This window comes from Cygnus olor, chromosome 16 (assembly GCF_009769625.2).
Source record: "Cygnus olor isolate bCygOlo1 chromosome 16, bCygOlo1.pri.v2, whole genome shotgun sequence".
Lineage (NCBI taxonomy): Eukaryota > Metazoa > Chordata > Aves > Anseriformes > Anatidae > Cygnus > Cygnus olor.
The window spans coordinates 7,407,883-7,429,976 of record NC_049184.1 but is presented as its reverse complement, the minus strand read 5'-3'; the positions used below and the strand labels follow the sequence as shown (position 1 = coordinate 7,429,976).

Here is a 22,094-nt window from a genome sequence, read left to right as displayed (position 1 = left end):
TTTCAACTATCTGGCTAATGATACCTTTTGCAGCTTTATTTTTGCTTCTGCAGTCTTGGTGTTTAAGTTTGGGTTAATCTCACTGGTCTGTCTGTTCCACCACATCGTTTCCCTTTGAGCAGTGGATCTGGGAGCTGACCGCTCTGCGGTTCCCTAAATAGGGCCGAGAGTGCGCGCACACAGCGTGAACTTGTGCGGGGCTTCCCTTGAAGGCGCTCTCTCTCCTAGGCTGGTAACCAACCCTTTAACCGTGCCATGCTCTTCAACGTCGGCTTTCGGGAAGCAATGAAGGACTTGGACTGGGACTGTCTCATCTTCCACGATGTGGACCACATACCAGAAAACGACCGCAACTATTACGGGTGCGGCCAGATGCCGAGACACTTCGCAGCCAAGCTGGACAAGTACATGTACCTGTAAGCACCGCTCTTCCCCTTCGCTATGATAATAAATAAGAAGCAAGTGTTACATTTTCTTCTGAAAGGCAGAAGCCCAAAGTAAAGCACAAACGGGCATGGAGGAGAGCATCCTCACAGCTCAGTGTCCCCCGCTGCACGTGGGAAAGCCGCAGTTGGTGCCGCGGTCCCCGCACTGACCCTTCTCTCCTCCTCAGGCTCCCCTACAACGAGTTCTTCGGCGGGGTGAGTGGCCTGACTGTGGAGCAGTTCCAGAAGATCAATGGCTTTCCCAACGCCTTCTGGGGCTGGGGTGGCGAAGACGACGACCTCTGGAACAGGTACGGGCTCAGCCTGCGTCCCTGCGATGGGCAGGGCTCCCTGTGGCGTGGTGCTGCTGCCAGCTCCGCGGAGCACAGAAATTCCAGGAACTCGAGGAATTCCTGAGCACAGTGCCATGGTCCCGAGTGCTGGGAGCAGCCTCAGCCCCATGTCGATGTTTAGCCCCTTGCTGTGCCATGCTCACCTGGGCTGGGCAGAGCCAGCCTGGCTGGAGGTGACGTGGTATGGGTGGTGACCGTGTCAAACCGATCCTCAGCTGAACCTCAGGTACCTGGAGGTGCTGAGCATGGTGCAGCTTAGGCTGAGGTGGGGAGTTTGCATAGCTTATCCGCTCGGTGGAAAGGCGAAGCTACGATAGGGGCCACAAGTGCCCTAACTGTGCGAGTTGGTGGCTCAACAAGGGCAGCTGTTTATTTTACTTCTTATTTTTCTTCCCTTTCCAACGCAGAGTGCGGTACGCAGGCTATTCGGTGACTCGGCCGGAAGGAGACACAGGGAAATACAAATCCATTCCCCACCATCATCGGGGAGAAGTGCAGTTCCTAGGAAGGCAAGTGATGTGTTTTTTATTTTATTTTTAAAGGTCCCAGAGGCCTTCACAAAGTCTATGCCATGTACAAGGCTCCCTGCAGCTGTCAGAAGGCAATAACAGCCACAAGTTGCAAAGGAAACAAACTGTGGGGAGAAGAGGGAGGTGGAGCACTGCTGGGTATCCAGGATGTTTCGTGCCTAAGGCAAGGGGTCCTTGTGGTGTGCTTGCAGCTCCTTGGGTGCTACCCAAAAGGTAGGGCTGTCAGACATCCGTGAGCCAGAGTTGTTTCAGAGGGTACAACCGCTCAAGGAAGGGCTGCTGCTGCTGGGGGCCATGGGTGGAATTTGAGTCTTCTGCAAACTATGCAATAGGAAACCAGAGAAATACCTTTTTTTGCAATTAACGGCAGGAATTAAGACTTGCAGGGCGCGAGCTGCTGCATGGTGCTAGCTCTGTTCTGGAAAGGGGCTGCTGGCTGCTGCTGGCAGAAGAAGGGGGCAGCAAGGGGGCTTTGTTCTGCAAAACACCACTTGAATTCGCTGCAGATTCAGAGGAGAAATGAACTTGCATGCTGATCCTCAGTCATCTACAGAGGATTTGTTTTGGGGGGGGGTTCTGTTTGAGGTTATATATAATCGTTAGCCCTAGTTTTCATTTCTGTGTCAGACAGAATGCAGCAAGCGAGAGATGCTTCTCATTTCACTCTTGAAAAGAGGAATCGAGGAAGTCAATTCTGGCTTTAAAAAGCCATATTTAGTCAAGCCCTTGAAGCGTGTAAGGACAGGAGTGCAGTGGGCTGGAGCACTTGTTCCTGGCGCTTCTCTGGCCTCCCCCTGGCTCCAGCAGGGAGCCCCGGTTCGATCTGGGCACGAGCTGTGGGTCAGGGGCAGCCCCTGCCCAGGAGCCAGGCTGACAGCCGTGTGGTTTCACTCCATTTCACCTCCTACAAGACCCCCCTTCTGCTTCTCTTCTCTGCCGCAGCTTTTCCCACCCAAGCAGGGAACCTGACAGTTTTCTCAGGGAAATTATTTGTCAAGATGCCGTTTCCTGCCACCGTCCTGCTGTTGCAACCTCTTTGAAGTCAGTTTAGGCTCTTCAGCCTTCGGTCTGACCCGGAGCCTTCCTTTTCCTCCTGGCACGTCCGTTCCCTGCTGCTTTTCCTGTGCCCAGGTCCCAGCCCCGGCTTCCCCTCGCCCCATGCAGCGGTGCTGGGTGCTGCCAGGTGCTGGCACTGGGTGCTGCAGGGCAGGGCGTCCTGTCCTGCCATGATGCTTCTGCTTTTTTTCTCCTTACCCCCTGGCCCCCCCACACACACCCTCCCACCTTAGGCCTTAAATTTCATCACGCTGCCCTTAAATTTGCTTGAGGCTGCTCTTGTGCACCAGCTGCAGTTTCCTTCCCCAAAACACAGTTCTTCTAGGTTTACTTCTTCCTCCCCCATCACTCACACTAAAACCATTAGTTCTGCTCTTGTGTGGCATCCTGTTTCCTAAAAATGGAGAGGACCACATCACCTATCAGCTGCTTTTCTATGGGATGTTTTGGCTGGAGCAGGGCAGGAGCCCTCCCTGAGCCCGGGAAGGCTTTGGGCAAGAACCGCTGCTTGTCTGAGAGCTCAGCGCCTGCTCGGTGCCCAGGGAGCACAGGTAGCGTCTTGATCTGTGTCAGGTGGTAGAATTTTGTGTCATTTTGTGACACTGGGGCTGCTCACGTGCCAGGAATGTACAAAAGGTGACGGTCCTCTTTACTGAGGACTCAGAAATTCTGTTTTGCTGATGGGGCTGTCTGGTCTAAGGGTATGGGCTCTGCACGGCTCCGTGTGATATAACAGTGCCTCCATGGGCCTCTGGTTCTCCCCGAACAGGTACGCCTTGCTGAGGAAGTCAAAAGAAAGGCAAGCCCTGGATGGCCTCAATAACTTGAACTACTTTCCTAACGTCACGTATGACGCCTTGTATAAGAACATCACTGTTAACCTGACACCGGAGCTGGCTCTGGTGACCGAATATTAAGAGGAAAAAATAACTGCTCTGCCCTTCACCAAGAAAGCACCACGCCAGACTTTCTTTTCCAAGGGTTATCGAGGACGAAATACTTTGTCTAATGAAGGATCACAGTATTTTGGAGAATAAGGCTGAAAGTGCACGCACAAATTGTCCTAGCTGTTCCAATCCGACCCAGTACTCGTGCAGCGAGCTCAGCAGTCATTTTCTTTCCCCGCCACTTGCTTTCTGGGTTTCAGGACGACAGTTTGAACTGCTGCTCTCGTCTCCACATTCCTCCAGCAATCTCCAGCACCAGATTCGCCTCGGACGTGCTTTCTCCTCCAGGAACCAGCTCAGCCGAGGGACTCTGGCTTCCCGGCGGTGAACGTCGGAAGCAATTCAGTCGGCAACTGCCCCAGTGGGAGATCAGACGGCTTCTGATACCGTTCTTCTACATTTGTGCGGTTTTTTAAATGACCTGCTTGAAGTATATACAACAGAATCGCTTCTTAAAGAAGTGTAAGTGTAAATATGCTTTGTAAATTGCCCCTTTTTATTTTCTTCTATGGTTTGAATCCAAGCTAGAGGTTTACATAAGGTCACTCATCTTAGTCCTGAATTCTGTAAACACTTGTGTGTGCATCACTGTACTTGTGCAAGTTGTTCCCTTTTCAGCCAGTGAGACTGCTTGCATGATTTAAGCTATGCATATGCATAAATATTTGTGGGACAGGGCCCTAAACTTCAAAATGTAGCGGATGAGAAATACAGCCATGTCATCACTCCTTACAGGAATCATGTAGGTGGCTTCTTTCAGGAAGGGTGAAGAAGTGGGAATATTTATGGAGAAACTCCCATTTCTATCGTGTTCACAACATACTGTACAAATCAGTCTGAAAGCCATATGGGATAAAATCCATCGCCTGTCGCCCTGTCTCCCACCCTGATGGTAAGCGCAGCTCAGCAGGTTGCCCCAGAGCTCCCGGGGGGCCACGCGGGCAAGCCGCTCGTCCTGCCCCTGCTGTACCCCCCCCAACATGCCCCCTGCGAGCAGGGCTGTGCCCTCGCTCCTCAAGGGGGGGCAGTACGGTTTGGGGTGGTTCTGCGGAGGAGGATTTGGGGTTTATTGCGTAAATCCAGCAGTATGCTGCAGCGATGGAGGTTAGAGCTGAGTGGCGCGCTTGCTTGTCCCTGTTGGCCACCTGAAAGTGCTGGCAGGAGTGCAGGTAGTGGGCAGGCTGTCCGAAGGGTTCCGGTATGGGATAAATGAAGGACACATGAATTACATTCATGCAAACGTGAGTACCAGGAACTTTAGAGCTTGGTCTGACACCCCAACCAGTCGCCCAAATTTGAGTCGTCCCTTCCCCTCCCGTCCCGTCTTCCCATCCTCTCCTTCTCCGCGGCAGGCAGGGGGAGGCTGGGCTGTGCTTTCCAATCTCTTCCTCACCGAAAGCCAGCCCGTCGGTTACACAGCGTGTACACAGTCATTTTTACTGGACCTCTCTGACTTAAAAGTAAATACGTTGGGGGTTGTGTTTTAATTTGTATTTATACAACACTTGTGAGTACTTAACCTCAGAAGTACTTAACTTTCTTTTTATTGCATTGTTTGCCTTCGGTTTCCGTAACTGCTCATGGTTTATATTGTTTTCTTGGTTCCGTGGACGTATGATCCCCATACGCATCTGTTGTGGGTGTGACTGCCCAGGGCATTCCTAACCTGTATCCAGAAAACGTCAGTTTAGAAAACAGCTCTCGTGTAGATCTTATCAGCCGGCATGAGAGGACAGCGAGTCTGCCCTTGAAAAGCGCTGATAAGTTTGTAACTTAGGTTTAAAGTCTTTGAATTTACGTGTGCTTTAAAATTGCTTCCCGAGGGAATTCACCGTGGTTATTCGCAGGCAGAGGTGAGGATTTGCTTTTTATGGCGCATATAGCAATAAAGACTTTCGCTACTGAATCTTGATCTCCGATTCACGTGGACCCTTTTCAGATGCTAAACCCGTGTTGCCCTGCCCCTCTTTTCTTTAATCTTGATCCCTTGCTAGAAATCTGTCTTTGTTTAATGGTGCTTCAAACAAGGAATGTATTTCAACTAGTCAACGTTCACTACCGCAGGAATCATGCATGTGTGTGTGAGTAGGTGTTAAACTACCTTTGTTTGAATCCTCAGCCTTTGACGTGTACCTGACATCCATTGCACCTTGTGTTGAACAAAGAAAGATGTTACCTCTGCTCAGAAATGCACTCTGCGGTTGGCATAAAAGGGTCCATTTCCACCCCCCCCCCCAAGCAGCATCCCTGTTCATAGTTCCTTTGTTCTAATCACGTTGAATTTTTTCCCTTTTTAAAATGTGGAATATCTTAAAATGTGCACTGTTAATCTTATCAGCTATGTCAAATACTGTATAGTAAATGTAACTGTTAAAAACATACTGTCAAGCGCATGTGCTGTTATGGTGTAAAAATTCTCGTATTAAGGAGAACTTGTACATATTCTGGCAGCTGAAACTCAACAAGGCCACTTGTTCACCCCTTCCACATCAACACCGTCTCTCAGCCCTGCTGGAGGGCAGGTCATGTTCAATGCTGACTTCTTTTTTTTAATGAGCCATGTGGGTTTTATTTGCTAAAGTATTTATTTTCAGTTCATTATTTGTAAAGCTCTGCTTCTCTAAGGGAGGTACTGTCTGAGCAACAGCCACACACTTCTATTCACTCGCCATCAGGAGTGGCTTTAAACTACAACGTATCTTTCCATCACCACGGCTTTTGAGCTTACTGTTATGTTTTTAAGAGGTGCCAGGGGGACATTTTTGCACTGAAGACTAGTGTTTTAAAACACACACACACACACTTCTCAGCAAAGCAATCCTTTGTGTCATTACATTTATTTACCCATGTGTTTGTACATTTTTGTATTTGTTAATTTATGAATGATTTTTTCAGTAAAAAAATACATATTCAAGAACAAAGAGTGCAGCGGTTGCTTTTTCTCTCGGAGCTGGGGGGGCGCTTTGGGTGTGCGGATGGGGGTGTTTGCGTGACCTCTGTGTGGGAGGTGAAATCTGCAAGCCCTGAGGGTGAGCAGGGAGGGAGGGAGGGTGGGGGTCCCTGGGCAGGGGCTGCAGCAGCCAGGAGCGAGGCCTGCGTGCTGACAGCCGGCCGGGAGCTGCTCTGGGGAGCCCCCAGCCCTGGTGCTAGGCTAGAGCTGCTGCCTGGAATGAAGGGGGCGTAGGAACCCCATGGGTGTACTTCTTTGTGCATGCTGTAGCCATGGGTGTACTGCTTTGTGCGTGCCACAGCCGTGTCTTCCAAGCATCTGATCTGGTGTGGTGCTGGCGGAGAGGCCGGCAGCCTCAGGGGAGGTGAGTTTAGGAAGTTATTTGGCTGCGGAGAAAGCTGGCAGAGAGCGTTTGTAATTAGATTTTTGATCAGGCCAGGCAAGCTTCCTTACAGCAGCTTTAAAATATCTTCCTCCTGCTCTGCAGCGCGCAGGCACGCTAGAATAAATAGCTGGCAGCCTCGGTTTGTCCCAGGCCTTGCCTTTATTTAGCTCTCCATCTTCTGGGAAGCTGCCTCCCACCCACGGCGCTGGGCTGGAGCCTGCAGGGTGGCAGGCTGCTTCCTGCACTGCTGCCTGCCTGGGGCTGGGGGGATCCGTGCGGGGCACACAGACCCTGCTTGACCACACCAAGAGGAGAGTTTCTGCCTTGCTAAGCCCCAGAATTGTTGTTGGCCTGAGCCAGCGCCTGCTGGGCTACCAGAAGGCACCAGCCAGGAAAGCCACTGGAGAAAATGCCTTGGCACTGATAGAAATCGGGGGTTGGCCTTATATAGGAAAACCCAAATCCATAGGGAAAGCCTGTGGGTCGTCCTGGCTGCTTGCTTGGAAGGAGCTCAGGTGCCTGGCAGCGCCGTGGCTCCAGCAGCATTGCTGCAGACCTGGCTGTGTGTGTCACCGGGACCCCTCGTGGGGCCCTGCAGCGCTTGGTCCCCCCCAGGGACACAGCCAGCCCTTGGCGTGAGATCCTGTCCAGCTGCAGAAAGCAGAGCTGGAAGCAAAACCCCATTTTGCAGGGGTTGAAGAGCCAAGCACAGCGAGGGGCCGGCTCGCAGCAGCTCTGGCACAGCCACCACCGCAGAGCCCCGGCTTTCCTGGAGCTGCCCACGCCGTGTGGGAGAGCTCCCCCTGCTCCCACCGAGCGGCTCAGCCTTCTGTGCTGCGCAGTCCTCCCGCTTTGCTGCAGAGAGCTAGAAAAACCCACACAACTAAAGCAGAGCATTTCCTCCCACATCCACCCTCTGCTTCTGGCACAGCCAACCTGCCCGGGATGGCCTCGTCCCGCAGCCTGAGTCACGGACGTGTGCTGGGAGCGCTTCTGGGCCGTGTCCCTGCCAGCCCCGAGCTGCCCAGGATCCCGGCCCCACAAGGATGTCCTCCAGGAGAGCTGCCAGGATGGCTGGGGCAGGAATTGGTGCTGGTTTCTACCCTCCTCTGATGTATTTCTCCAGCCTGGGCAGGTTTGGAGCTGGGCGCAGCCCTTGCAGAGGCCCAACGTGGGCTGGAGCTCGTCCCCAAAGAGCAGTGCTGGGCTACTCATGTTCTGCATCTAGTCACCGCACTTCGGAGCACCCACACGAGAAATCAGGCTTTTTTTGGAACATCTGATAAATACCACGGAAACCTTAAGGATGTTTTTTTCCCCCAAAGACCTGTGCAGTGTCACCTTTTCCTGCTAGAGGCAGCAGAGCCAGCTGGTGACTGCGTCCATGTAACTGAAGACAGGGCAAAGACAACGATGCGGCCCCTCTTGCCAGGTAGATGGAGATGAGCTACTCCCAGCTGTATCTTAATGGGGTTAATTAGTGCTGACAGCATCAGCCCCAGCAGGACGGGCTGTGCTGATTTTGCCCCAGCTGCAGGGTTTCTCCATCCCCAACCTGCAGAGGAGCTGCCCCGGCCATGGGCTCTCTGGCCTCGTGGCTTTGCCGCCCGCACTGCCCCTGGGAAGGACAGGGTGTCCCCAGGTATTTGTTCTTCCCTCGGGCGAGCCACATGACGATATTGACTGTTATTTAAGGGCTGCTCTTGGTAGTTAAGAGGTGGGAGGAGAAGCACATAGGAGTGGTGGGGTGAGGGGAGGTTGCTGGGGCTTTTGTTGCACTGGTGGAGGGGTGAGGAAAGTCTCCGGCCCTCAGCAGCTTCACGGCTTAAAGGAGTCAGGCTGGGCTTGATAACGTTTATCTGGGGTTTCGGGCTATACTGTTTAAAGAGCAATAAGCAGGGCCGTGGTGGCTGGTCCACGTCATTGCTCTCGGGCTCTCCAGCACCACAAAGGCTTTGCATACCGCCCTAATTGCTTTTGGATAAGAAAAACACAAAAAGGGCAAAACTCATGCGTATCACCTGGGCGAAGGAAAAGCAAACACCTCCCAGCCGTGGCAGGCTTGGGCTGTTCCTTTACCCTGTGGACACCGCGGTGCCACTGGTGTGGGGACAAGGGACAGCGCAGTGCTGGGTGAAGCAGGGCGTTTGGTTTGCACAGTGGTGGCTGGACTATACAGGCAGTGCTGGTCAGCTGGGTAGAGCTAAGGAGAGCAGCGAGAAACCAGCTCCTTACACACCGGTTCGAGCCGTGGGGACAGCAGGCGGTCTCAAGGAAGGCAGTTCCCAGCAGCCACAAAGGCGGCGTCACACACTCGGGAATCTCTTGCACAACCGCCCACGTCAGCCCGCCGGCGTGCTCGGCAGCGCGGCTGTTCCCAGGCAGGCAGGCGTGGAGCTGCTCTCCGCGGCCATAAAGCCGTGAGTCACCGTGCAAGAAGTGTCAGGTGTGGGGCCACTTGCCAGCAAGGTGGGGCTGGTCCTGCCCCGGAGGTGTCAGGGATGGGCAATGCCTCCCCAGTGCACCCGAGCAAAACCGACGGCTCCGCTGCAGCTTGCATTCACCCGTGAGACAGAGGACAGCCTGGGGACCAGGGTCGGTGGGGGATAACGTAACCCCCCTCCTGCTGCCCAGGGTCACCCCCAGACGCCAAGGCTCCTGGCTGCCCCATATCTCATCCCATGCTCCTCTCCCCTTGATTGCATTAAAGCAGCTAATCTCGTTATCGGGGTGATGGCCTGGGATCTATCACGGGCTTGTGTGTGCTGGGGTCTTTGTTATCAGTAACAGCATCTTCAGCCCATGGCTGAGACCTAATCCCTTCGCCTGAGCTGAGATCTTCGTTTGACAAAGGAAATTCATTTATAATTTAGAGCTTCTTCTGTAGCTGGAAACTTTTCATGGGCGATTGAGCTGCCTGGAGGTGCCATAGACCCCTGCAGCTAACAGCAGGACTGAGGAGTGGCACAGGCTTAGACAGGGCTTATTTCTGTTGTGACTAGAGCTCATTTAGAGGAGGGTCACGTTAACCAGAGACAGGGCTCACAGCAGCAGAAGGGGTCAGTAACTGTGCCTTTCACCGGCCGTGGGGGGACCCCATAGCTCCCGGGGGGGCTGGTGGGTCCCTAAATGCAAATCAGCTTTTTTGCCTGGGTTCCTGCCGAGCTGCTCTCTCTGCTTTGCTTACTCCCAACAGAAACAATTGCTTTGCTCTGCTCTGCACCTGCAGCTGTTACCGGGGTGGCTGTATCTGCTGCCCCAGGTTTTCTTCTTGGAGGGGCCCTGCCCACCCCAGGGTGGGCTCCTGCTTGTGCCCGGGGGGCTGTAACCCCTCTCCTGGTCCCCAGGGCCCGGGTACCCCGGGCAGCTCCGGCGGAGAGCGGTGCGAAAGCCCCCCCTGGTGGCAGGCTCCGGCTGTCCCTGTCTGGGCACTGTGATGTGAAGGGGAGAAAATAAAAATAAAAAGACCAAATTGCTCAGAGGACGCTGGTCTGGGAAAAACTATACCCGGTTCCTGCAAAGGGAGAGAGAAATTACCAATTTTTCGGATACATTAAAAAATGCCAGTGAAAGCCACATGTGTCTCAAGGTGCCCGGGGATGCTGCGCGCCTGGTGGGCGAGTAGCTGTCGGGTTTTCTTCCTTAGCATGAGAGCCTGGCCTTGAAGATGCTTGAAGATGCTCCCAGACATCCCCGTGCTGTTCCCCTGAGACCTCTGGTGAGTTGTTCCCAGGCTTGCAGCTGCCGCTTGCTACTGAGAAGAAGTCATAGTAACTGCTTCTTGGCTGCTTAATTGCTTTCATATGTGGGGTGCCAGCGATGGAAACGCCCGGTAGGGATCTCCTGCTTGCTGCCCCTTCGCTGAGCAAAACTGAGCCTGTTGTGGATTTCCTTGTCCCATGACTTAAACCAGGGAAAGCTCTGAGCTGAAGAGAAACATATGTTCGCAGACTCTGATGTGAGGCTTCATGTTCATGCTATTTTACCCTTCTGTTTAATCCTTTTCTCTATTAATATTTATCAACATAACATTTTTCTTCTTTTAAACAAAGTCAAAGTTTTGCTTTAAAGGAGAAAAACATTTTTCAAAGCTTGGAAATCTTTCAGGTCCCCCTTTCCTCCTCCTCCCCTGCTTGTTTTGGCCCTAGCTACAGTCTATTTTTCACGAAAAATATTGTTCTATAGAAACACCAGATAAACTTGCCTAGCTCTGATGCTGTCAGCTTAGGGGAAGGCTGGTGTCACTGTGTTTCCCAGTAGCCCGTAACCACTGGAGAGGTGGTTGTTTTTGTATGTTTGGTTTGTTTTGACAGGATCTGAAGCTTTTACGTCAGCAATGCTGCCAGGCCTTTTGAGACCACGGGACCCCACTGTATTTCTCTAGTACTACTATGCCGTATGTGTGCTGGGAACAGGCAAGCAGGTAGGAAATGTCCCTTGCTGCTTCAGGGTCTGCTGTAGGAAGACAAGGAGCTGCAAAGCCTCTGAGATCTGAGCTGAGAGTGCTGGTGAGAGCACAAAAACTTACGTCTGTGTTTAAAAACCTAATAAAATCGGCTGACGGTCAGGCTCAAAGGGTTGTGGTAAATGGGGTTGCATCAGGCTGGCAGCCAGTCACTAGCGGGGTTCCTCAGGGCGCCATCCTGGTGCAGCCTCACCTCCAGCACGGTGTGCAGGGTTGGGTACCACGGTATAAAAAGGACATGAAGCTAGTGAAGAGTGCCCCAAGGAGGGCTATAAAGATGGGGAAAGGTCTGGAGGGGAAGATGCATGAGGAGCGGCTGAGGTCCCTTGTTTTTTTCAGCCCAGGGCACAGCAGGCCGAGGGGAGGCCTCATGGCGGCCTGCAGCTCCCTCACGAGGGGAGCAGAGGGGCAAGCGCTGAGCTCTGCTCTCTGGGGATGGTGACAGGGCCTGAGGGGACGGCACGGAGCTGGGACAGGGGAGGGTCAGGCTGGGTGTTAGGGAAAGGTTCTGCAGCTGGAGGCTCACGGTGCTCTGACACTGTTTGGACAAACTGGGGGAGGGAGGGAGCGGGGAGCTGCATCCTCGGCAGCTGCGTGGGCCCCTTCTGACAGCCCGGCTGCACAGGAAGAGGTTGGCAGCCAGCTTGGGACAACTTGCAGAGGCAGCTGGGCGTTTAGAAAAGGAGGTGGGTGTTTCCGCAAGTCCCCTGGGTGTATCTGGAGAGCCTCCTCCCCTGGGGGAAGTTCATAAGGAAGAAAGCGTCCCTTGGAAAACCCAGGTGTCACAAAGGCCTAACTCGCACATCCCTGCGGCGTTCCTGAACCCTACAAGAGCTGGTGGCTGGGGCTCCTGCCCGCCTCCCAGGAGCACTTTGTCGGAGCAGGTGCAGGTCAGGATGCTGCAGATTTTTAACTTGATGCTGGAAGCCTTTCAAGTACTGTCTCCTCCTGAGACATTGCAGTTCATGTTTTTCGTAAGCATACAGCAACATCACGAAGCCTGACAGTGGTTTATGTTGGCAGAGTCCTGCTGCCTTCACGTATCCATCTTATGCAAGTTAGATGTGCATCTGTTCTTTGGGTTTTTCGTGTTCTTATTTGGTAAACTTAGGTTAATGTTTGGGGAAACTCACACCAGAGCGGTCTGTGGGTATAAATCTCCTTTGAATGAATCCTTAGTGCCAAATTTTTTCAAACTAGATATTGACTGAGAGAGGTTTTTAGTTAATATAAACCAGAGAAAATTTATGATGACAAAAGATTTTCTTTTCCCCAACACTTCAAGCAATCTGTTGAAATGTTTGTTTCCCATGACTAAAGTCAGGTCAAAAACTGGTATTTTGTTCTTTGCTCAGTGGATTACAACAGTCCTGCTCTGGCAGGCTGGGAAGGTCCCTCAGCAGCTGCCTGCCCCAGCTTCAAGTTGTTTTGGGAGAAGTATGAAGGCTGACTTCAAACAACATGCAGCACCGAGTGGTGGTAGAGCCCTTCTGACACTCAGTCTGGTTTGTCTTTTGTTCTGCTTTGTTTCTTTGTTTGATTGATTGACTTCTTCTTCTTTAGGAGATATTTGTTGCAAAGTGAGGTTCTGGATACTTCACTTCAGATGAATCTAAAACTGCAGAGCTCTCAGGGCGATGCTCTACTTCAGATCAACAGCTTCCCACGGTTTACTGATGTGCTCGCTGATGTGTGCGTCTGGCTGTGAAAACTGCAAAGCCCAGGCAGAAACACCTTCATGGTCCACAGTGTCTGTCAGCAAGTGGCATGATCTTGTGAGCTGAAGGCTGCTTAACCTTTTCTCTCCCCTGACACACAGTGCTTAAATTTACCAATGTTTTCTGTTTATGTGGTAACAGAGAAGCACTGCTCAGTGCTCAGTGGTGTGGCAGGGGGTTCCTCTCTGGCTTCCCAAGCAGAGACCTCCACCTCAGAGCAGCCATCTCCTTGCAGTCCAGCATCCTGGCAGGGTTCGCTTGCCAGCCCACGAGATGCTGCTGAGACATTTGCACAGGCAGCGCTTCTGCCTCCCATTCTTGACCAGTGCAGCCCTTCACCCTGGTGCAGGATTCCCACGTTCCCCACACATGGCCAGGGCCTGGCCCCGTGCTGGTGGCAGCTGCTGGGGAGGAGATGTCCGAGCCCTGCCTGGAGTCTTCCCAGGGCCAGCTCCTGGCTGGGTGCAGCGGGCGTCGGGGAGAGGACAGCACCCACTGCCCCCAGACCTGTGCACGCTGCAGCCTGGGCATTGCTCTTGCTCTTTCTGCTTTGATTTCTTCAGCTGCAAAGCTCCAGAATATTTAAACTGTTTTTTACTTCCTCACGGAGTATATACAAGCCTGGTGATAACCTTATGTTATGCATGAAGGGCCAAGCAAAAATCCACCGTGATGTGGTGAAGGCTTCTCCCATTGATCCGAAGATCAGGGGAGGAGGGAGAGGGCTGTAGCCTGCAGGGTCAGGAGGAAGAGAGCAAGTAACTCTTTTGAACTGTCTGCACTCGTTACCCACCTTTGTAATAACCCCGTAGTAACCTCCCTGCTGGGGAGAGTCTGCTTCAGGACAGTCACTGGAGGAGATTGATTCGGCATCGAGTTAACTCCCTACCACTTTGTTCTTTTTTTGGCCTGACCTCAGCAAATGCACCTTCCCAGGTAACATTGTGCTGCGTGGGGACTGACTCTCATCCCAGGACAAACTCGCTCAGTTCTTTCACATCTCCAGCAGTTCGGGTGTAATCTACAGAAAGATGAGATATGTTTTCTTTCTAATGCATGACTGAGTCTGCTTGCTTGAAGCATGAATAATTAAAGGACCACATGCATCTATATAAGCCTATATTTTAACTAAAAAAGCATCCCCCTCCTTGAAAATTTAGGCAGCTAAGGTGGCATTGTGCTTTCCAAAAGAGGATGAATTATTTATACGATATGCTCTGCTATTTAAATTACTTGGGTTTAATGTACTGCATAGGCACTCTGTATTGATAACAATGCTATTTTGCTTCCACTTAATCATCACAATTTCATTTCTTTATTAACAAGAACAGAAATACCCAGAGCTGGCTGATCAGATGCTGGTGCTGATGTTGGACTGTGTGTCCCAACCCATGTTCATGCTTTTACACTGCAATGATTGGGTTTTTGCTCTGAAGAGGCTGATCTGTGGACCTCAGCAGTACTTGGCACTGCAACCACAACCAGCAGTTCCTAAAGGTCACAGGGCAGGGTGCTACTGGTCCAAACTCCTAAAAACCAAGCACTGCTTGTGCTCAGGGATCTTGGTATAGCCAGTCCCAAATATTCAAACAGCCTGCCTCAAAATTGAAATTAATGAACTTCACGGCCACCCTGCTGCTTGTGCACTAGAGCAGTGGCATTTGTCACGCCAACAGTGTTGATGCTGATTTGTGTTTTGGCATCTGCACTGTGTGGGGGTTCTGCTGGTTCCAACTTCTCTTATTAGCCCTGATTCCTTTTGGGTGTTTATTTTTAGGGTAATCCCTGCAGCTTTTTGGCTTCTCCTCTTTCTCCTAAAGTGTCCTGCAGCTGTGGCAGCAGCTCAAGGTGAGTCAGGAAGCAGCTGGAAATGGGCAGGAGAAGCTGCAAGGCAGAGACAGGGATGTGGCCAGGAGAAGCCGGGCAGTTTGGCTGTTCTGGGCTGGGGCAGCTCTTAGTGCCCTTCAGTTCCTGGTAGTCCAGTCCTCTGTGCCTTTATTTACTATAATCGGATTTACCAGGAATGAAACCTTTTGGACAGCTTAGGAGACCGTTCAAGTCTGTAGTTGTTGCGCTACAACATGGTCAGCATTGCTCTGTGCTGAGCCACCTCCTGGAAGAAATCGCAGCCCCCAAGATTGGGCACAGTCAGGAGCAAGGTTTTGGACAGAGTTGGGTAGATGCAGACTCTGTGGCTTTGACTTCTTTTCCTTCTCATTTGGACTTGGAATTGGAAGTGACCCAAACCAGTAAAGGTTGTGAGCCAATAACATAGGCTATTTCAGACAAAGGCATTCCTTTTTTGTGTGATAATTTTAAAATATTTTGATTTTTAAATCTATTTAATTTTCTGGTTTAGCTAACTTTTTTTTTTTTTGATGTATTTGCAATTCAAATCACTTTCTGAACTAGAAAACCTCTTTTTTTCCTAACCTGACTGCAGCGGTGTGGGGACACTTGTCAATGTTTCTTCACAACAGGAAGCACCCAGCTGGTGCTGGGAGTCATTTGAAATCTGCAGTTTTCACCTGAAGGCCTTAGGATTAAAAATAGCAGCTCTGTTTTCCTTGACACGCATCACAGGACACAGCTCCCTAGTGGTCACCCTCATAATCGCCACCAGTACAAAAGGGGAGGAGATGGTTCCCAGACGATGGGGCAGCGGTGGGTTCCCCATGGGGTGGTTGGGGCCCTTGCTCCCACCCATGCTGTCCCCGGCTGAGCACCGTGGCTGAGCGAGGGCTGCGAATGGGACTGCTCGGGCTGCGGCCTGCACTGCACCATCAGGGCATGAAGCAGCAGCCCCTGAGGGCAGCAGAGGCGCCTTGAGGAGGAATATCTCCTAATGGCCATACTAATTCTCCCGTCCTGCTATTTTTGTCTGATTCCCAGCAGACAAGGAAAGCAAGTCCTTACTCCTCTGCAGGAGCCTTTTTGGAACTGACAACTGTCACCCTCATTTCTACTCTTTTCCATTTTCATGAGTGAATCGACCCACTTCCCTCCATCTCTCCTCAGAGGCTGTTTCTACATCTCTGGTCACTCCTGTTGTGGCCCTCTGGGCTCTCACCAGCTGGGCCCCCTCTTTCTTGATGACCAGTGCCTAAAATTGGATGCAGGATAACAGCTGACCCTTTAGCAACAGGAGAGGGAAGGTTTACTTCATATGTCTCACATACAACTTTGCTGTTTATAAATTCCAGCAAGATAGCTGGAAAAAAAAAAAGGCAAATACAGTGTCCCGGTGACCCTTGAGATTTGGACACCGTGGAGATGAGGACCATGTAAGTACACAGACAGAGGCATGGATGAAATGCAGGCTTTCACCAGTCAGACAAAGGAAAGTGAGCTGGGCTGAGCAGCACCAGGAGCAGACTGCTGCTGGCGTGCGTGCGAGCCACGTGGCCATTTCCTCTGGGGACGTGCCGTGGGTGGTTGGTCTTGCTGGTGGCTCCCAACCCCTGGGGGCTCTGAGCAGCCCACGAGCTGAGAGGGTCTGAGCCTTCCTGCTGCTTGGCTCGGCTTTCAGTGCCTGCACCTGTGGGCATGCTGATTCAGGCTGTTCTTCTCAGTTGCTTCCCGCCTCTGGAGGGAAAAGCTTTCTGTGAAAAGATGAGTTGTGTTTTTTGTCTCCCCTTCAGCCCAAGTGTCAGGCAAGAGGCCAGTAACTTACGCAGAGTTGGGCTCTGCAGAGGAGACGGCAGGAGGCGAGCGGAGCATCCTGGTGGTGGCTGGAATCCCTGTCACCATAGCGACCGGAGGCAGTCCTTAAATATAGATGGGGTTCTTCCCCGAACCCTCGCTGTCCTTTCGTCTGTAACAGAGCAACAAATGGGCTCAGCTTCCTTCTGCATGCAACCCGATGGAGCCCCGAAGGTCAGAAATGTGCCAGCTTTATGCTTTTATAAGCCCTGCTACGTGCAGTGTTTGAGGAAGAGACCCACTGATAGTGGGTTTGGTCCTGCTCCATTCACAGCTCTGTGCGTGGGCTCCAAGTACTAGTTGAGCTCGGTGAAAATCCTCAGATGGGTTTGACTGAAATAAAGAATCCACTAGCAAGGCTGGAAGTCACATCCTGAAGGAGCTGCCCCATTTTATGGCAAAGGCTAGGGATGGAGTGAGCATTCTGGCTGCTGCGTGGCCCCGAGCAGCCTCCCCGTCCTGGCACGGGTGACAGAGCCGTGCAGGAAGGTCGTGCTCATGCTTTCCAGGCTGGTCCTGCGGGGCAGAGATGTCTCTTACCAGGGCTGCCAGCCGCTGCTGCCCCTGGTGTTGAGGTCTGTGACTTCCTTCTGTGGCTGTGAACCAGAGCTCCTGACTCTCCCAGCATGAAATGGGTTCTCTCCTGATGGTGCTGTGCTGATGAGAAACGTTTTAGGGGCTTTGTGGTCTTTCACAGGCTTTAAGTACACACCCGAAGAGGTTTCTGGGAGGAGATGGCACTGTATTTAGCAGTAAGGAGGGACTGAGATCCAGCTCTTGGAAGCTGAAGCTAGACAAAATGAGACCAGCACTAAATGTCCATTGTTAACAGCCTCGTTAACCACTTGATTGGTGAACTGAGAACGCTGGTGTTACTGTGAAGTCCAAGTTATTACAGGGGATAGAAAGGACAGCAGCTGCTCCCTGCAGCAGCTCTGCTTGTGCGCCGGGTCCCACTCTGCTGCTGGGAGAGCTCCACCTGCTCTTTGCTGGGGCACATCCCCATTGTTTTTACTGGTTTCCAGCTTTTTTTTCCCTTTGTAAATGCTACGTGGAGGACCGTCCCCTCTGGGGTCTTCCTCCCCGTGACACCCTGCTGCAGTCCCATCTCCCTGAGCACCAGCAGAGTGCAAAGGGTCAACGAACACACGCTGTGTGCTGGAGCTGGCTGCACCAGCACCGGACCGAACAGCTGGGCCAGGACATCGCTGGCAGTCAGGAATTTAAACCCGACGGATTCCTCGGTGCGAACGGTGCAGGGAAAGCAGATTTCTGGGTGAGAGGAGCGGCTCAGTACCGCAGCGTGCCGTGGGAAGCAGGAGCGAGTGTGCGTGCTGCAGAGGCGCAGGCAGGCAGGAGCATCCCGCAGTGTGCAGCGAGCCTGCGGGAGCGCTGCCCTCACCCTGCTGCAATTTGTGTGCTCCCAGCCCAGGGTCAACTCCTGTGCGCCCACCCGAAGCCCCTTAGCCCTCCCCGCAGTGCTGAAACCCCTTAGCCTGGGAAAAATCACTGCGTGTAAAACTCACCGAATGCCCTTGGTATCTCCAGCGTGTGACTACGCACCAAACCCGCCTGTTAAGGTTGTTCATTCCTCGGTGATCTGCACAGGTTCTTTTAAAAATTCCCACTTAACTTTTTAATTAAATATGGGGTTTTACACCATAGATTAGGAAGAGTCCCCAAACTACAGGAATTATTTACTGGTGCAATACAGTGGGAAAGCTCCAAGGTTCCTGACTTCACTGTAGCATAGTTTCATTCTGTTAGCTAAATTGTTGTAATTTCATTGTTAGCTTATTATATTAGAAGGGTATTCGGACTGCAAAACCAAGCAACTGATTGATCTGATTTGCCGAATTTAAGGTTTTCCCATAAAATCCTAGTTCTTCTCCCTTGTTCCTCTGTGGAGAAGTGCAATCTGGATCAAGTTTCTTTTTTTTTTTTTTCTTTTCTCCCTCTTAATAACAGTCCTGTCTCTGTTAATATTGGGTACTTTGCTCTTGATCTAGTCACTGAAAATGGCTAATTTTCCTGAGATTGTCTTTGATTCCTACTAGAGCCCAATAACCAGCATGGAAAATTCCAACCTGAGCAGTGTTAATTTTGGCAAAACCTGAATACAAAAGAACTCTGGTGCATCAAGCATCAGATGCACCTGTTAAATGCAGCCATAGGAGGCTGCTCTTGCGAACCAGGTGTTTTCTGGTTTCAGATTTATTTTCCTCCTGTTGACCTCTTCTGATTTGGAGCTGAAAGATTTGAGGTTACAAATCCTAGGTTTTAACAAGGAAAGATTTGGCTTTGAGATGTTACAGCCAGAAAAGGGTATCGTGGCTCAACATGAATTGAAAGCTCAGTTAAACAGCAAGGACTTGTCTTCCATTAGCTGGTCGTCTTCTGCTTCTCTGTAAGGTCGCTCAGGATTGCTACAGGGCTGGCTTTAAACCCAGCAAGTGATCAACCCGTTGGGGTGGAGAACAGTCCAAGATCAGTCCATTGGGGTGGAGAACTGGCAGCAGAAAATGGCACTCAAAATACTGTAGCTGTGAGGCTGCAGCTTTAGTACTGCGTGGCGGTGGGTGCCTGGGGGCTCCAGGATCCTTTTCAGTAACTGAACACCGGGTGTGCCAAAGTGAGCTGCATCACGGAGACACATTTCAGGGGAAAATGTAGCTGTCAGGTAGGTTTGCACACTCACCCAGGCAGAGGGGTGGTGTTCCTTGATGGCAACGTCACAAGGGGGACTGGGGGCAAGATGCTCTGGGGTGACCCAGCATCACCACTGTGTGTATGAATATTGTTGCAGTATTTACCTGCTGGAAAAATTGTCCTGTTGGACTTTGAGCTCCCAGCTCCCTTGTGCTGGACCTGCACATCTCTGGGCTGCAGCGTTCCTGCTGGCACCTTGCTCTTTTGGGGTGCTCCTTCAGGGTCTGGAAAGGCTGCGTTTAAACATGGAAACTGTGAGCACCATGGCATAAAGCAGGCCGACGGATTTGCTTGTGTCTACAAAGTCAGTCCCTGTGGCTGGATGAAAAATGTGCTTTTGTCCATTATTAATGCTGGAGCACCACATTTCCCAGATCAAGGAGATGGCTGGGAGACCGCACTGCACAGACTTGTAAAGCTCTGTACTGAAGTTCCTGGGATGGTTCCCTAGATGTTGCTGCTTGTTTGTGCTTGTTCCTACCCTAATTATTTTTTTCCCACCAGGAACACTTTTTTAGCTGTTTTCTTACAAAATTTAACCGGTCTGTCTTGGTTTACTAAATTAAAATCCAGGAAGATTGATGCTTTAAGAACAGACAGCAAGAGCTGCTATTCACAGTGCTGATTCTGACTCTGCAGCAAGAAGTCTGGTGCACACCGAAAAATGAAGCACCCCCTCTGGGCACGCACGGGTGCAAGTGGCAGGCTTGGTAAGTGACCCCAAGGGCAGTGTCCCCACTGTCACCTGCTCAGTGTCTGGAACTGTCGGGACGTATTGTCCCCATGCAACCTTACTTGGGTTCTTGGCACGGCTGAGGAGGGACCCACATCCCAGGGGTACCTTCACATGGCTTTCTGGGGATGTTTTGGTGGCCAAGGGGAGCCAGAGACAGGGGAGAGCTGCCAGCGGCCAGTGCTGGGGCAGCAGGAGAGCCGAGCTATCTGCAAGCCATCGTTACACAAGTTTTAAGCTAATTTAGTTTTTATTACCGAGTACAACAGTTGCATACTTCCTTCTGGGTAATAAATGCAGGTTTGAATATCGTGCTTTTTATGAGGCATCTTTATTTGAATCCCCTGTCTGCAGCGTTCCTGGGGGCTATTAGCTTCTCTAAGTGGGACAGCAGCTGCTGGCAGCCTGGGCGTTTCCTCTCAGAGGCAGCACAAGCCCTGGGGACTCACTCAGCTCCCAGAGCTGCTGCCATCCGTGGCTGTCAGGACATGGCAGTGAAGCACGGGGCAGGGAAGGACTGTGCAACCACACGTGGCACCCCAAAAACCAGTGCACTTTTAACCAGAGACAGGTCTGGGCAAGGCAAGCAAAGATCGCGTGCACACACAGGGACTGGGGAGGAGGTTGCGGTGTGCTGCTGAGCAGAGGAATTCAATTAACCTCCTCTATCGATTTGGATGGAGAACCACCTTCTCTTTTCATGTGTGAGTGGAAAAAAGACCATCTGAAGAGCAGCCTTCTGCAAGATGGCCAAGCGAGCACCAGGGCGGGCTTGGTGCGCTCCCCTCCGGTTTCCCAGGGCGGGATGGGGGCTGACCTTTGTGAGCACACCAGGGAACTGAGGCAGGATGAAGGAGCCCAAAGAAACTGGTGAGAGTATCTCCACCTTCCTGGCATCCCCCAGCACGCAGGATGATACAGAAGGTGAGCGAGGGCTGGAGAAACTTCCAGCAAGCACCCACGGGCAATGGCTGCTCGCTCTTCAAACCTGACAGTGGGTGAGAAGCTTGGGAGTTTGCTGGGAATTTCTGATTTACTGGGGCATAACGGCTTGAACTCAGGGCCTTTTAAGTTTTGCATTACGCAGGCTGGATATTTAATATTTAATGTACAGAAAAAGGCAAAGGCGGGTAGCTGACACCTCTCTTGAAACAGAAATCTCTATTATGGTAATCTCGAAGCAGGTCTGTTATTGTTATCGCTTCACTTGCTGCAGTGGCCTAACATAAATGCAAGGAGCAGGGAGGGCAGCCTCATTTGCCAGGTGCCAGAGGAAGGGGAGGGTCAGAAGCTTGCAGTCTGAAAGGAGGAGGAGGAGGATGAAGGATGTGGGGGCAGGAGTGGCCCTGGTGCAGAAGTGCTCTGAGCACAGTGACTGTCCCCAGCTGGTGACGGCTGTGACCTAGGTCAAACAGGGCATCATCTTACAGACAGGTGACGTTAATTTGTCCTCCACAGGTGCAGCTGAGTCCTGCTGAACATCCGTCCAGGCCTGGTGAGAATACAGGTGGTGACTTCCAGCCGGATCCTCTGCCCTCCTCGCAGAAGGAAGCTAATGGGTTTTGTGGGAAAGCTGCACTGCGATTGCTATTTGCAGAAAATAAAGCATTCACCAAAACTCTTAATTCTGCGTTATCGTGAGGAGATTGGACAGCAAAATGCTTTTCACAGCACTCCATTGCTAGGAGTTCAGAGATGACAGTAAATCTCCATTTCTAAGTCATTGCACCTTTTAGGTATTTAATCACCCTGGAAAATGACTGTCTCAAAAGAGCAGGGATGTGGTATTAAAGGTTTTGTTGCAAGGCTTTGAGGAGTGCTGGTGCCTAAATTTGAAGCAGCTGTGGGTAGAAGGGGAGGGTGGATTAGAGCCTCTTCATGCTGAAGGTGTTGAGCAGGGGTCTCTCTCTCTGGACAAATTGTCATTGCTGGGGTATTTAAAAAATAAAATTTATACGAGTCTGCTTTTCTCTCTCTTTTTTTCCAGCTGAAAAACAACTTGAACAGCGAACAAAGCACCGAAAGAAACAGCACAAGAATTGCCTTTAAGAAAGGGCCTGAGGCTGCAAACCGCAAGGAGGAGGAGAAAGGTCCCTGCACCCTCGGTGAGGGCCATGCGAG

General features: G+C 51.6%; 1 protein-coding gene and 1 long non-coding RNA gene across 2 annotated transcripts in view; both read left to right on the top strand.

Moving 5' to 3' along the window:
- The window catches only part of B4GALT5 (beta-1,4-galactosyltransferase 5), a 32,522-nt gene extending 26,290 nt beyond the window's left edge, over positions 1–6,232 (top strand). The window contains exons 6-9 of the mRNA XM_040575838.1: positions 229–416; positions 614–736; positions 1,186–1,287; positions 3,134–6,232. Of these exons, the coding sequence (XP_040431772.1) occupies positions 229–416; positions 614–736; positions 1,186–1,287; positions 3,134–3,281 (561 nt within the window). The 3' untranslated portion in view covers positions 3,282–6,232. The remainder of the gene's footprint in view (positions 1–228; positions 417–613; positions 737–1,185; positions 1,288–3,133) is intronic.
- A 14,610-nt stretch (positions 6,233–20,842) lies between these two features.
- LOC121079145 lies at positions 20,843–22,094 on the top strand. The gene is made up of 3 exons (XR_005824899.1): positions 20,843–21,344; positions 21,432–21,709; positions 21,961–22,094. It is a non-coding gene; the product is annotated as an uncharacterized LOC121079145 (long non-coding RNA).